Consider the following 13,587-nt stretch of genomic DNA (forward strand, 5'->3'; position numbering starts at 1 on the left):
AAAATCAACACAACAATTTTCAATGTTTTTACAATAAAATTTTTTTAAAAGGCGTCTTAAGTCGTCTCGATATTTTGATATATTAGCTATTTATTTAGGCTGGTAATTAGCTTATTATCGACATTGAAAGTTAAATGCACTTGTATCATTCTCTTAAAAAAAAACACACTGCGTCTTTTTTGTTTACTTCCTGTTATCTTTCTGGTAAATTTAAGTAAAAAATACAATTTTAAACAAAAATTAAGAAAACAAATTTAGATTTATAGAAATTATTAGCTCATATAGTTAATAAAAGTTAATAAAATATCATGAATTTTATAATAGCATGTATATTCTGCATGGTTTTATCATGATTGTAAAATGTTTTTGTTTTTATTGTAAGATAATGTAGGCCCAGTGAGTGAAAATGGACACCCCTGTGTTGCGCTTGCCTTCAAGGGACACGAGAAAGTGCCTTTTCCAGAGTCCAGAACAAGAGTATGAATTACGACACAGTGCTACACCTCTGGTAAGCCCTCTAATATATAAAGTGTATTTTTCAGTGTGATTCTGCAAACACTTAGACTTTATGCCATTAAAGTATAGTCTAAACATAAATTGGATCTATAATAAGTTAAAAATTTCCTAATTTATGATTCTGTAATTGAGAAAGAAGAAAATTCTCCCAATTTATATACTTTTATCGCTGATTAATAATGCATACAGACTATGATTATAAGTAATTTGATTTAAAAGAAGTTCACAGTTTGTCAGAAACTTCCATTTGAGCATTTGTTTGTAGGGTATTGTGCAGAAGCGCAACAGACAAATTAGCTGGTCTCCAAAGAAAAGGACACCAATTAAGAGTCCACCAAAAAAGAAGAGTAGGAAGGGGGCTTGGTCCAATGCAGAACTATGTTCTCTAGTGGAATTTGTTGCTTTGCATAAAGACATACAGTCCATGCAGTCTTCAGATAGTGAATGGCCTGCCATGAATGCGGACAACAATTACTGGACAGAAGCCAGTGACTTTATAAAGATGTCTTGTGGAACATTACGTGGTAGTAAGTAGTTTTTAAACCATATAAAATTAAAGAGATAGGTAACTTTAAATGAAGATGTAGTCTGTACATTAATACCTGTCTTTAATCTTGCATGCTCTACATGTATACCAATGTCTGTGTAAGAGAGATGAAAGGGACATTTGTCAACTGACCTCGTAAATATACTTTAAATTGAAATTAATTACACTTCAAGTATAGTACTTTACTTTCAAATGTTGCCGGGGAAAACAGTTCAAAGTATAGGTGGCAGGGGATAGTTTCATATTGAACATCCAGTAAAATTTCTTTAAAAATAGAAATATCACTTGTTTGATGCAATATTTTATGTAGTAAAATGAATAGAATGATTATGGGGATCATATTCAGTGTAGCAGAGTGCTTATTGAGAAAAATGATGTGCAACATGTAGGTGTCACTATGATGCTTAGCATATATACAGAGTTGTAAGTGGAAAACTTAAGACATGAGGTCATGTTCCAAGGAAATACAAATGGAAAATAGTAGGGCTCACTCAGATGAAGGTCTGTACTTCAGAGATTCTCATCCCCGCCAGCCACGATTTTTCACCCTACCTCCTATTTTTTATTTCTTTTTTCTTCTTCTTGATTCTGATCGGGATCGGTATTCAGCTACCATTCAAATTTCGTTTTAAATCCTGCAAATGTCGGCATGATTTTTACAGCTAAGATGGTAATTGTAATATGTGTTAAAAAGGATCATTGATTGTGAAAGATTGATGATGATGTGTAGTAAGAGATATGCAAATTTTAATGGAATTATACTATGACTTTTATTCAGGCATTATAAATAAATCTGCACCAATTGATCAGGGTCAACAATAAATCTGCACAATGGAAAAATATAAAATGAAACCTGCCTGCTCACCTTTTCAAAAAAATCGAATGAGAATCTCAGAATCTTTTTATTTGATATGGCCTACATGTGCTAACTAATATGTAGTTTACATGTTATAAGTTGACATATATTCTTTTGAGCTATGAGTATATGAGGTGCACATTAATTAGCCCCCGAGAAACTATCCCCACATTTTGTTTAATGATTTCATGTATTTCCCTACCCCCTCGACTATGTTTGGCATTAAAAAAAACCTGTCATATGTCACCATAACATTTATGCATATTGTGAGCAGACATTTATACATAGCACTCTTAAATTTACAAGTAGACAAAGCAAAATATATAGCATAGTTTCCCCTAAGAAATAACTATGCAGGGCCCCAAATAATAATTGGCTCGCTGGTCTGGGGCCAGTGAATTTTTAATCTGGGCTAGCTAGTACATTGTAAAGGGTATATGCCATTTTGGTCAGTTTTTTATATAATGTTTATAAACAAAATTCATTCGCGGTCGGGCTGGTGAACTTGGCAAGGTTGTATGTGCAAGTTCTGTTGTTCCTTGTTTATGTTAAGTTGTACCACTAAGTATCACATTATAAATAAAACATTACTATTATCATTATGGCTTTGGACTGTCATTTAAAAATCCACTAGCCCTATGAGACAATGAAAGTACTGAGTTTACCAGTGAATTATTTATTTATTTATTTATTTTTGATATTTTTATAATTTAACATGATAGCCAAAGTGACCTGAGTGAAAAAATATTTGTAGCCCTGCAGTGAGATGTTCTAGGTCTTGTGGAAATTGTCAGAATTTGGGAAGTGAGTAAAAAATGTCTGATCCTGGATATTAACACATTTATCTTAGAACTGTTTTTTTTCAGGTGTTGCTTGCAGAGCCAAAGTTGTCAACTTCCTTCGAAAGGCTTTTCCAACAATAGCTGATGCAGAGGAAGAATTTGCCATTAATTATGAAAACAAATGCCACGACGACTCAGGAATTCAAGATATACCTCCAACACCCGCCTCTGCTTTCAGCCTTGAGAAATTTCAGCACTGTTATTTGTCCAAATTTACAGAGGATGAGGTAATATCTTTGTGGAAAAAACTTGGCAGAGATGTCCCAGCCCATGTTCATCTTCAGTCTGCACAAGAGAACATTCCTGATGATGAACTTGTGAAGATCACCAGTACTGCCTCATTTAAGTGTCTTGAAGAGTTAATTTCAAGAAGTTTTTCCAGATTGACATTGGCCAGACAGAAAAATTGTCTTGATAAACTGTTCATTACTGCAGCAAAGTGTGAAAGAGTAACTCATGTTGAAACTTTCCCAAGCTTAGCCATGGAAGCAATGAAGATGCTGAAGGAAAAGGGGAAATCAAATGTGTTGAGGGATTTTGCCAGGTGTTTAGGCCTTAAAAGACCAGAATCAAATGAGCCACTTATGCCAGTTGACAGAATGCCATTTGGATTGATCCAGCACCAGATCCAGTTTTTTTGTGCTAGTGACGTAAGACAGGTAAGCAGTCTGTAATAACCCAGTTATATGATTGTATGAAAATTTAAAATATTTGTGAATCTGACTCATTTACTTTACGAGTGATCAAAGAACTTTGTTTTAGACAAGCTAAGTTTCAAAATGAATTGCCAATTTCGATATTGAATTGAAAATCAGATAAAATTTTGTTTTGATTACTTTTAGATTTCAATACCTGAAGATTATTACCAGTGGCTAGAAACATTGGATGCAGAGTTTGATGACAGGCTAGGCCGAGTATTGAGGGGACCTATGTGGAGTGGCCAGTCCTCGGATTGTGTTGGTGACCCATTAAAGGTATCATATTGAGTAGTCTTCTCTTGTGTCGCATTGAAATATGTGGCTTACAAAATGTACAGAAATAGCACTTACAATATTTTTAATGGAACAAAATATAAATTAAACTAATATGAAGAGCATTCTAGTAGGTAATCCTTTTGATTTTGATTTCAGGCTAGAGTCAACTTAGCAGCTGTCAGCAAATCAACAATAAACCGACGAACAGCTTCCTCCGACTTTACTGACACCCCTTCAATACAGGCAAGAAATATGATATATTAATCTATACAAATTAATCAATTGATCCAGCATGAAAATTGCATGAAATTCATACCTCAGTAGACTTGATAACTTTTAGTATGAAGGAAAGTCAAATGATACTACTATAACTTTAATGATCTTCAGCTTTTGAAAAAAAACATGATCTTTTTTTTTTTTATATTGCAGACTCCAGCTATCAATGTACTGAAGGAAACCAATCCTGCAGGTCGTTATTGGATCAAGCTTGATGGTACCGATGTCAAGGAGGGGCTGCAACACTCTATGAAAGAGAAATGGGACGGTGATGTTGACATGCTAGATGGACAACTCAGCAAGTTGCAAGAGGAATATAGATTGAGATTAAAGTCCGTCACCCTCTCAGACAATACTGACTGTGCGAATCTTCAGGAGGAGATAGTGTGTGATCTCAATTGTGACAAGACTTTCCTGGAGAAATTGTTCAAGGTGGCAAGCAAAAACCTAAGGAGTAAAATTTCACAAAAAATGCCAGCACTGAAACTCTGAAGACACTCAACTGGGATGTAGTGGAGTGTAATACCCTTCTACAAGAGTGTCAAAGTTTTCTGGACCAGTTTGACAACGCAGAAGATATACCTGCACTGCTGAAGTGTCTGAACAATGATCTTCATGGTTATTTCAAAAACCTCTACAAGAAGAAGAGAACAGCAGCAACACATGTACTTGTTATAGCTGTGTCTGATGAACAAAGAAAAAGCAAACCCTACACACTTCCTGTTCAGTTCATTCCGTACAAGTCCTTGCGGGATCAGTTCATCAGAGATTTGACTTTGCCTTTGAAGAAAGCCATGACAGATGCTGGACTGGAAGTTGTTGGTAAGTTCTACCGAGTAATTAATTAAGTAGCAGGGTTGTCTCTAAGACCCAGGGCCGGGGAATTTCCCCGCCTGTAATGACATAATCTCCCGCTTATTCTGGTATCCCCCTCAAGGCCCTGTTAGGGGAGGAACCCCAAACCCCCTTCTATTTTTTAAATGTCCCCTGCTATTTAAATTGTTAGGGACAACCCTGAAGTAGTACCACATTAAATTGAAAAAATTATTAACTATGAACATAACTTTTGTATTTCTTCAATGAACAATTTGATGAGGATTGGTTATATTTTCAGACATTAGATTACAAAAGAAAGTTTATTACAAATTATTCAAGAAATTTGTACAGTTTGTACTCATTTAATACTGATACCTTTAATGTTCTCAAATTTGTGTACAGATATTTCAGTTTCAATTTATATTATTTTCAGGTACAGTGACGGATGGGGAATTCAATTCTCTCAGAACACAAGGTGAAAGTGGTCCTCTTCACATTTGGCAGGTGGTGCATGATTCCAAGGAGGCAGTGAGGAAAATGTCGAAAACCACTCTGCAATCTATGCTTACATATGCTGGAGGTACATACATGTATAAACATTTTGACTTGTGTAAAATTTTAGAAAAAAATTAAAGGCACGTAATGATCAATATTTTACATCATAAAATATCCTGTATGATGTATATAAATTGAAAAATATCATATTAAAGAAATTTTAAAGTAACTTAGTTGAATATTTCACTTATTAAGCATGTTGTATATTTTCAGAGGATGCAAATGGTATTCCCTTTGCTGCCACGCCAAACTCTGCCATTCCGACAAATCTGATTAGGAAATTGCATGAACTACAGAATGGTGGCCTTTCCTTTGAAGATGCAATTGTGAACATCCGAGGTTCACTTGTGCCAGATGGATACACGCCATATTCATTCAGAAAGGACACCCCTGAGTCATTCTTGGACAAGATGAGGAGCATTGTAGCCACCTGCATATACAAAGATGCAATCAAGACCTTGCAGCAAAAGGGTAGGGACTTCACTCAACACCTCTATGTCCCTGAGAAGGATTCAGTTACTGGAAAACAACATCATGAAAGAGGTAACCATAACCACATACTGAAGAGAATTGCTGGTTGCACAAGAGAATGTCGTTACCCGGAACTTAACCCTGAAGCCTTTGACAAAGCCATGCTGGATCCACTGACAGGATTATCCCATGCTGCTCTAACAGGTCAGCGCCCACAGTCTGTAGAAGATGCAGAGAGACTCTTGTCCTATCATGTTGCGGCCTCAATGCAAAAGCATGACTATAACTTTGAGGCAGAGTATGTGCAGACAATAGCTGCCTGGCATGAGGCTTCAGATGGAAGGGGGATGAGCCAGCTAGATCGCTGCAAAGCAAACTATGAGATGCTGAATTATTTGTTGGATCAGCTGATGCCATGGCACAGGGAGATATATGATTTCTCAACTCTGGACATAAACAGGTCAGTGTACCTTCATTGATTGACAGTTTTATCTTGTAATACACCTGTGTAAAAAGTCAATTTTTCCTCTGATGGATGTATTAATTAACAGGGATTCCAAAAAAAAAAAAAAAAACACCAGTAACTGCACTGAAAGTAGTCTTTAAAACTTGTTAAAGCATGAATACTAAAACTTGTTAAAGCATGAATACTTAAAATACTTCAACATTTTCCTTTTCTTATTTTTTAGACCAATGGATACAATCAGGGGGTTCACGAGGGAAACCTTTATAGAAATAACAACAAACATTGAAAGCCAAGAATCCAGACGGAGGCAGAACAATGTCCTTGAGTATCCCGAACACCCAAGAGCTGCCACAACAGATGATGTTGAATGCTTCTTTAGCTTGACCAGGCGGCACCTTGGTGATACTTTCACAGTGAAGGATTTTCGTACTGGGTGGAGGAAACTTGTGAGGGAATTCTGTAAAAGACTAGATCCAGATTTGAAATTCCATTACTGGACACAGAATGAAAGATTTCATGTGGAACAAAAACCCTTTGACAATAGTGATGGTGACAAAAGACTTCATGTGGTAAAACACAAGTCTCGAGAGGACAGTTCTATATTCACGGCCGGACGGGCATTCTTGCCAGCCAAGAACAAGCAGTCCATTAGACAGAGACTTTTTCGAGTGGATGTGGGACTACCGCCTGTTCCTAATGAAGTTCGACCCCGTTGACTCGTAGGTCTTCATGCTACTGAGCCGAGTATATCATATTGATCGAACATTTTTAGAAGTTAAGTTCCACTGTATTTAAAATTGATTTGACCTATTTTCTAAACTTTAAAACCTGAATTGAATGATTGAGAATCATAAATTTTGTTTCCTAAGGTTAGTTTTCAATTTGACAGATTGAAAATTTTGATAATGTACAGGAATCCATTGTTTTAAATTTACATGGTCTTTTATTTCGAACTTGTAAATCTAATCTTAACATGTCGTCATGTTTTGATTTCGAGTTATTAAAGGAAAACCTTTTTTTGTGATTATCTAATGAGAGCTTAATTGTGGTTATTGTTCAGTGATGTAAAATCAACATATTCTGTTATTTTAAATTTTTTAAAATCTTTTTGACATACGATGAAATTGAGAATCATAAAATTGGTTTCCTTATGTTTTGATTTCGAGTTAAGGAAACCTTTTTTTCTGTGGAAATCTGATGAAAGCTAAATTGTATTTATTGTAAATTTCGATGATGTACACTTAATATGTAAAATCAACATATCCTGTTATTTATAAAGTGTTTGAATCTTTGACATAGGATAAAATTGAGAATCATGAAATTGGTTTCCTTATGTGTTTATTTCAAGTTATGGAAACCTTTTTTTTCCTGTGATGATCTAATGTAACCTTAACCATGTTGTCTCTGCTAAGTTGTTTTTATTGTTAATTTTGATGATGTTCACCTGTGTAAAATCAACATTGTCTGTTATTTATAAACTTTGTTAATCTTTGACATTCCATATTTTGTTTCCTTACTTGTTGATTTCTAGTGAGGTCTTCTAGAAATATTCTGTGATTAACTTTTTTCAATGGTATTTCTATTAAATTTTAATGGTATTCAGCTATTATGTAATATTATCCTGGTCTGTTTTTTTTTTTTTTAACTTTTAATATTTGTTGATGATCTATTTATAAACCTTATATAGGGATGAGATCAAAATTTAAAACCCAACAAAAAAAGTACATTCAGTTTTTATCAAGCCCCATGGTTGTGCTCACAACTAAATGCAATTATCTAGAACTAATGTTAATAATTTTGTAAATACAAGTTATCAAATCTCATTGATTTGATCATATTTTATTGTATAATGCATACAAAAGGATTGGATACAAGTTCTTTCAATTTATTAGATCCTCTCCTAAGGCCAAAAAAAATAATAGTTTTGTTTCCTGCTACCCGACCTACCCTATTTTTTTGCACCCGACCCTAAAGTTTTTTTTAGTTTTGGAAGAAAAAAAAACGGGAATTTCCTGTATTTCATTGTTTTGTCGCCGTAATCGGTTTCGATGTTAACACAAAACAAGCATTTCATGAAATTCTTGTTTAAAAATACGGACTTTCATAAAATACCCTTGAGTTGTGCATAAAAAAAGACATGAAATTTAATTTTAAAAGACAATATTGACATGTGACATGTTTAATTTGATCTTGTATTAGTTCATATCCAAAATATGCCATCAGAAAAAAATAAAATGAAAAAATGAAATAAAATAATTTGCCTACCTACCTACCCTATTTTTTTCAGGCTGGTAGCAGGAAACAAGACTATTATTTTTTTTGGCCTAACTTTCATTACAATATGTTCTTTCTTATGTAATTGTTATCAATTATTAAAACCTTTGAGGGGCTCAACCCCAAACCCTCACTCTCTTCACTGCATGTGAATTTAGTTTTCTTTATAATTCAAAATTTATCTTTTGATATCATCTCTTTCATCATGGCATTGTTATTAAAACTGATATTTGTTATTTTCATGAGACAGTATTAAACAATGGAAATTTTACTTGCAGTTCTTTGTGCATTTTTTTTTTTTGGTTCAACTTAACCAGAGGTGTGAGCTCCTGGGATCTTGTAGCTAGACAATCAAGAAGCAGTTTTAAACCCAAGTCAAAATTCATACATTGCCTTCATTAATATTTTTAATACGTGTATTAAACACTGTATCTGAAATTTCTCATTTAAACCATTATTTTTTCTATTAATAAAAATTAAAGTTATGAATTTTGACTTCAGTACTGCTTTATAATTCTGAGTCCCAAACTTCTTTCAGTTCTACAGAAAGAGGACAAGATCTTCAAGTTCAAATACTTTATAGTGGTATAACAATATTTATGTTCACACATGTTGGTTTATGAATACAAAACAGAGTTCATGATGGTTGCAGTTACATTTTGATAACATTTTTAAAGATATTCACAAACACAAAACAAACTTTTAAATGATCTCATTATTAAACTAATATCAAAACAAAATGCATATTTATAAAAGGATAACATAGGATCATATCATATCATAAATAATGTTTGTCAAACATTGAACCCGCACTTTTAATTTTTTCACAGAATAGAGTTGTATGCGTTGTTGTCACTGTCTGGTAGCCACCTTCCTTTTTTACAAATGTAAACAAAGGCACGTAGTTTTCTGGCATTCAGATTGTTCACAAACCAGGAAGTCACGGATTTCACGTACACGGAAACAATTTCTTTGTTCCTGATTGCAGAAGTCACTTTGGGAATTTTTCGTACACCTATGTATCCGAGTGGGAGAGACTGTTCCTCGATACGTGCAATAACACATATGGCATTAGCATCTTTAGGATTTTCTTTCTCAGGTAACAACTTGACAACGATGTCTTTTTGATGTCTTAGGGCGGTCTGAACAGTTTTTAAGTTGGTCTGGTACCTCTCTTCATAAGTTGACCCTTTCACTGCAAGCACCTGTGTGAATAGCTCTGACGATTCCACGTCCTCATCTCCCGAACATTGTTCACTGTCCTCCGATTCACTTGAATCTGGATTAGGTGGGAGATCAGCAGTCTGAATAGAAACACCTCTGCTTTGAGCACAGCACACACATGATGAGTGTCCAATAGCAGGCATTCCAGGAAGGTCCACAGCATTCATCTGTTGAGGCATTCCTTTGAACTGGGCCCCAGGTATGACAGTGAAAGACCAAACCATGACTGCCCAAGACTCTTCACCATTACAGAAAAGTCCTTCGACTTCTTCTTTTTCAAACTGATACATAACAATAAATCAATGTATAAGCTTAAGAAAATAAGAAATTGTAAACTGGCAATGCATTGTTAAGGACACATTAAAAATTTGTCTAGAAGCTCCATCACAAAATTAAGTGCTCAATAACAAGTGTAATATTTATGTGTGCAGTAATTAGAAATCAAGTGGCATAATTAAACATGAATTTAGTTATTAGTATCATTTAGTTATCACCACTTCTCAAATTACTCGTATATATAATACAAAGACGCGCGCGTGTGTGGTGTTGTTCTGATTTATCCAGATAAACCTTTCAACTGATTATTAATTTGGCCAAATAGTTGACAGTGGGGAATTCTCAAATTGGCCAAGTTATTTTTCAATAGAATCGACTTCATGTATTTTTTTACCCTCCCCATAAAGCATGTCAAGTGGTCAATTCTGTTCGATTCATCCTTCGATTCAAAAAGACGCCATCCAAACTCAGAGTAACATAAAACCACTTTCCAAGCATTATTGAAATTATTTCAAGAAGAATAAAATGTGTAAAATATATCAAGTACCTTAAAATCGCATGCATTGTCGATGAGTAACAATACTGGCGATTGCTCGGGAAGTCTGGACTCAAGCCGATCAGCAGCCAGCAGAATACGACGTCGTATCAATGGCTTATTCACTGGACTTATGTGTCCTATCCGCGCAGAAACACTTAAACTAGGACAGTCTCTCATTGGGATGGAAAAAACATCTTTTTCCACACAAAACAACCACAATTCGTTGGAATTTAACCACTCGCTAGTCGATGTTACCACTCTGATCGCCATTTTGAAAATGATTTGTTTACCGCGCCAGCGATCGATAATATAGTACGAGGTTGCGTGCCGTGTGCAAAAATGCGCTACCTCCTCTGAGAAAGGATAATAATATAGCTAAATTCTCTCTCTTAAAATAAAATACCGGATATAAAGCAAGAATGATAGCTCAATATAATGTTTGTTTCAGAAAAGTCACGTGACTTGTTTTTCACTATACAAACGGGGACCCGTGTGTAACCCCCAAATACAATCTTCGGTAATTGTGAAAAGTTCACACTCACACACGTTTTAATCCTAACTAACCGGGGACATTTTTTCAACATGTTGAAAAACGGATCTTTTCGGCTTTTTGGGGGTAAGTAGACATCCCTGATTTCGAATTTGGCGCTATTTTTAATCAAAGACAACCGGGGACGTCCCCGGTTGGGAGGTTGTCCCCGGTTGGAAGGTGTGTAAACAAACAATTGTCCCCGTTTGACACCTTTCACGCACGCACACCCACACCCATATATATATATATATATATATATATATATATATATATATATATATATATATATATATATATATATATATATATATATAAAATGTACTATGAAGGGGAGGGGGTCTGTTTGAGTGATTGTGTGTGTATGTATTGTTAAAATATATATAAAATAGAAGGGCGCAAATGAAAATATTGAAGTTTAATAATGCATTGACTGTCAATTAATTCAATTTCAAGTGTGATCACCTATAAATAAAGAAAGACTACTCTGGTATGAAACTTTCCTGCACATGCCTGAAGTAACACTATTTAAGGAATAACTGTCTTATTTTTTGGATTCATGATGTGATCAATCGAGTTGCTTGCGTGATAATTTGCATAAACGCCGAAGGCGTTTATGCATAAAATTATCACGCAAGCCAATCGATTGATCATCGTCATGAATCCAAAAAATCTGACAGTTATTCCTTATATTTACATGCTCCTGATTCTGCAAATTCCCGTGCTAATAGCCCCGCTTCTGTCTCTATTTGTCCCGCCCCGCACGTGATTTTTTTTCTAACCGCGCCTATCGATGAACCAGTAGATTTATGTAGAAATAAAGTATTTTTACAATTTGCAATTTTATCTCGGACAAAGACATTGGAAATGTAAATATTTAGCATTCAATGATTTATGTGAGCCAAAACAAAAAGATCTTCAAAAATGTTATTTTGACATGCATCATAGTAAATGCACAACCACATTATTAGTTCTTGTTTCGATTTCTCATCTTATTGTTTATGATGGTCGTAAATCCCTACCGTATGCAAAACTTTTGATTTCATTAATTAAGAGTTCATTAATGGAAAGGTTAGAGTAGACCTTCGGGGTAGTCTTTCGGGGTATCAGGGCCATTGTTTCTATTTACAGTGAATCACATTACACGCCAAGGGACTAGAACACATTTGTTTTGATAGATTAAAAATCCTAGATTTTCTAAGAGGTAAATAGCTTCATGATAGGTTCATATGATCAGAATGTCGTCTAGGTACATTGTAAATCAATAGACGTATACCTAGTTGACGTTAAATTTCATTTGGATTTTTCATTTTTTTTTTTTTTTTTTTTTTTTTTTTTTTTTTTGTAAACACAGGAAGTACAAAAACTATCCCGAAGGGAAGGGAAATAAACTCCAGTATTTTTTTTCTTTATAAAGAGTTTCAGAAATTTCGGTAGAATTCTGCTACATTTATTGTCAAAAACACATTCTTGAATGAAGTATAACTTCGGTCATTCAAACAGTAAACCACCTGTATTCAATTAGCGAGCGGAACTGATTGAAAGTAATTGAATGTATCTATGAGGCCATCTTAAAAATATTGTGTGGTTGCCCTCTCCCGACCGAATGGCTTAAAATGGCCCGACTAAAAACTTTCTTTAACCTTCAGGAAGCAATAATTTTTTACGCATCCCGTTAAATGGATTTTTCGAATTCGGCATTGATATTGAAATTTTCTGAGAAAAAAATATTTTCCCACCTATACCTACCGACCGAATTTTTTCATCCCAAGTTTGAAGAGGGCAAACAAACATTATTTTTAAGTTGGCCTGAACTAAATATTTTACCTGAGGCCTATATTTATGTATTTTTTGTATGTTACTACAGGAAATTTTTCTACGAAAGGAACAAATATAATTTATCACCATAACTCTCATGATTGGCCTTATTTCGACGTTAATAGCTATAGAACGGAAATTCCACAGACAATAGAGTTTGACGTTCAACGTACGGGAACGGACTTTTACTTTTATATATGGGATAATGATAGAAGAACTGTTGAATTTGAATTGTGTGAAATAGAAATAAATGGTAAGTCAGACAGAAGCCATTATGTCTTCAAAACTAAATCTCAGGATATCTACTGTTAAATTCTGTTGTATGAAAAGAGATCTAGAAACTGCTTTCTATTTAAGATTACTCTTTCTACAGGATGTGAGGTTGATCACTATGGTAGCGACTGTCTGCCCTGTAATAAGTCTGATAATTGTGAAGTATGTGACGTTAACAATGGAGCTTGCTACATCTGCAGAGAAAATTATACAGGGCCAAACTGTAGCATAAGTATAACTCTATTCTTTTCGCTATTGAATTGTAATTGAGTAAATAATATGCCACAAATTTCTAAATGATAACATTTTAAACAAAAAAAAAATCATGAAAACACT

General features: G+C 34.5%; 3 protein-coding genes across 3 annotated transcripts; 2 read left to right on the forward strand and 1 right to left on the reverse strand.

The window, feature by feature from the left end:
• The first annotated feature begins 406 nt into the window (after positions 1-406).
• On the forward strand, positions 407-4,503 carry LOC133180178 (uncharacterized). Its single transcript, XM_061314746.1, has 6 exons — positions 407-508; positions 782-1,043; positions 2,786-3,420; positions 3,604-3,735; positions 3,892-3,978; positions 4,165-4,503. The coding sequence occupies exons 1-6, from the start codon at positions 407-409 to the stop codon at positions 4,501-4,503; spliced, it is 1,557 nt and encodes a 518-aa protein (XP_061170730.1).
• LOC133180448 (uncharacterized) lies at positions 4,168-7,182 on the forward strand. The gene is made up of 4 exons (XM_061314974.1): positions 4,168-4,833; positions 5,261-5,407; positions 5,596-6,313; positions 6,543-7,182. The coding sequence occupies exons 1-4, from the start codon at positions 4,806-4,808 to the stop codon at positions 7,033-7,035; spliced, it is 1,386 nt and encodes a 461-aa protein (XP_061170958.1). The 5' UTR covers positions 4,168-4,805; the 3' UTR covers positions 7,036-7,182.
• Positions 7,183-9,381: 2,199 nt separating this feature from the next.
• LOC133180449 (uncharacterized) lies at positions 9,382-10,894 on the reverse strand. The gene is made up of 2 exons (XM_061314975.1): positions 10,641-10,894; positions 9,382-10,098 (listed from the first exon to the last, which is right to left on the reverse strand). Exons 1-2 carry the CDS (start codon positions 10,806-10,808, stop codon positions 9,418-9,420), a joined length of 849 nt encoding a protein of 282 aa, XP_061170959.1. The 5' UTR covers positions 10,809-10,894; the 3' UTR covers positions 9,382-9,417.
• Positions 10,895-13,587: the final 2,693 nt, after the last annotated feature.

The sequence above is a fragment of the Saccostrea echinata genome, unplaced genomic scaffold, assembly GCF_033153115.1.
Source record: "Saccostrea echinata isolate AGI-Se365-2 ecotype Australia unplaced genomic scaffold, CSIRO_AGI_Sech_v1 ptg000006l, whole genome shotgun sequence".
Lineage (NCBI taxonomy): Eukaryota > Metazoa > Mollusca > Bivalvia > Ostreida > Ostreidae > Saccostrea > Saccostrea echinata.

Coding starts and splice junctions, on each gene's coding strand:
- LOC133180178 (XM_061314746.1), top strand. CDS start 407: ATGGACACCCCTGTGTTGCGCTTGCCTTCAAGGGACACGAGAAAGTGC. Junction 1,044..2,785: donor TTGTGGAACATTACGTGGTA/GTAAGTAGTTTT, acceptor GTTTTTTTTCAG/GTGTTGCTTGCAGAGCCAAA. Junction 3,736..3,891: donor GTGTTGGTGACCCATTAAAG/GTATCATATTGA, acceptor TTTTGATTTCAG/GCTAGAGTCAACTTAGCAGC.
- LOC133180448 (XM_061314974.1), top strand. CDS start 4,806: ATGACAGATGCTGGACTGGAAGTTGTTG. Junction 4,834..5,260: donor TGCTGGACTGGAAGTTGTTG/GTAAGTTCTACC, acceptor TATTATTTTCAG/GTACAGTGACGGATGGGGAA. Junction 5,408..5,595: donor TATGCTTACATATGCTGGAG/GTACATACATGT, acceptor GTATATTTTCAG/AGGATGCAAATGGTATTCCC.
- LOC133180449 (XM_061314975.1), bottom strand. CDS start 10,808: ATGAGAGACTGTCCTAGTTTAAGTGTTTCTGCGCGGATAGGACACATA. Junction 10,099..10,640: donor ACAATGCATGCGATTTTAAG/GTACTTGATATA, acceptor GTTATGTATCAG/TTTGAAAAAGAAGAAGTCGA.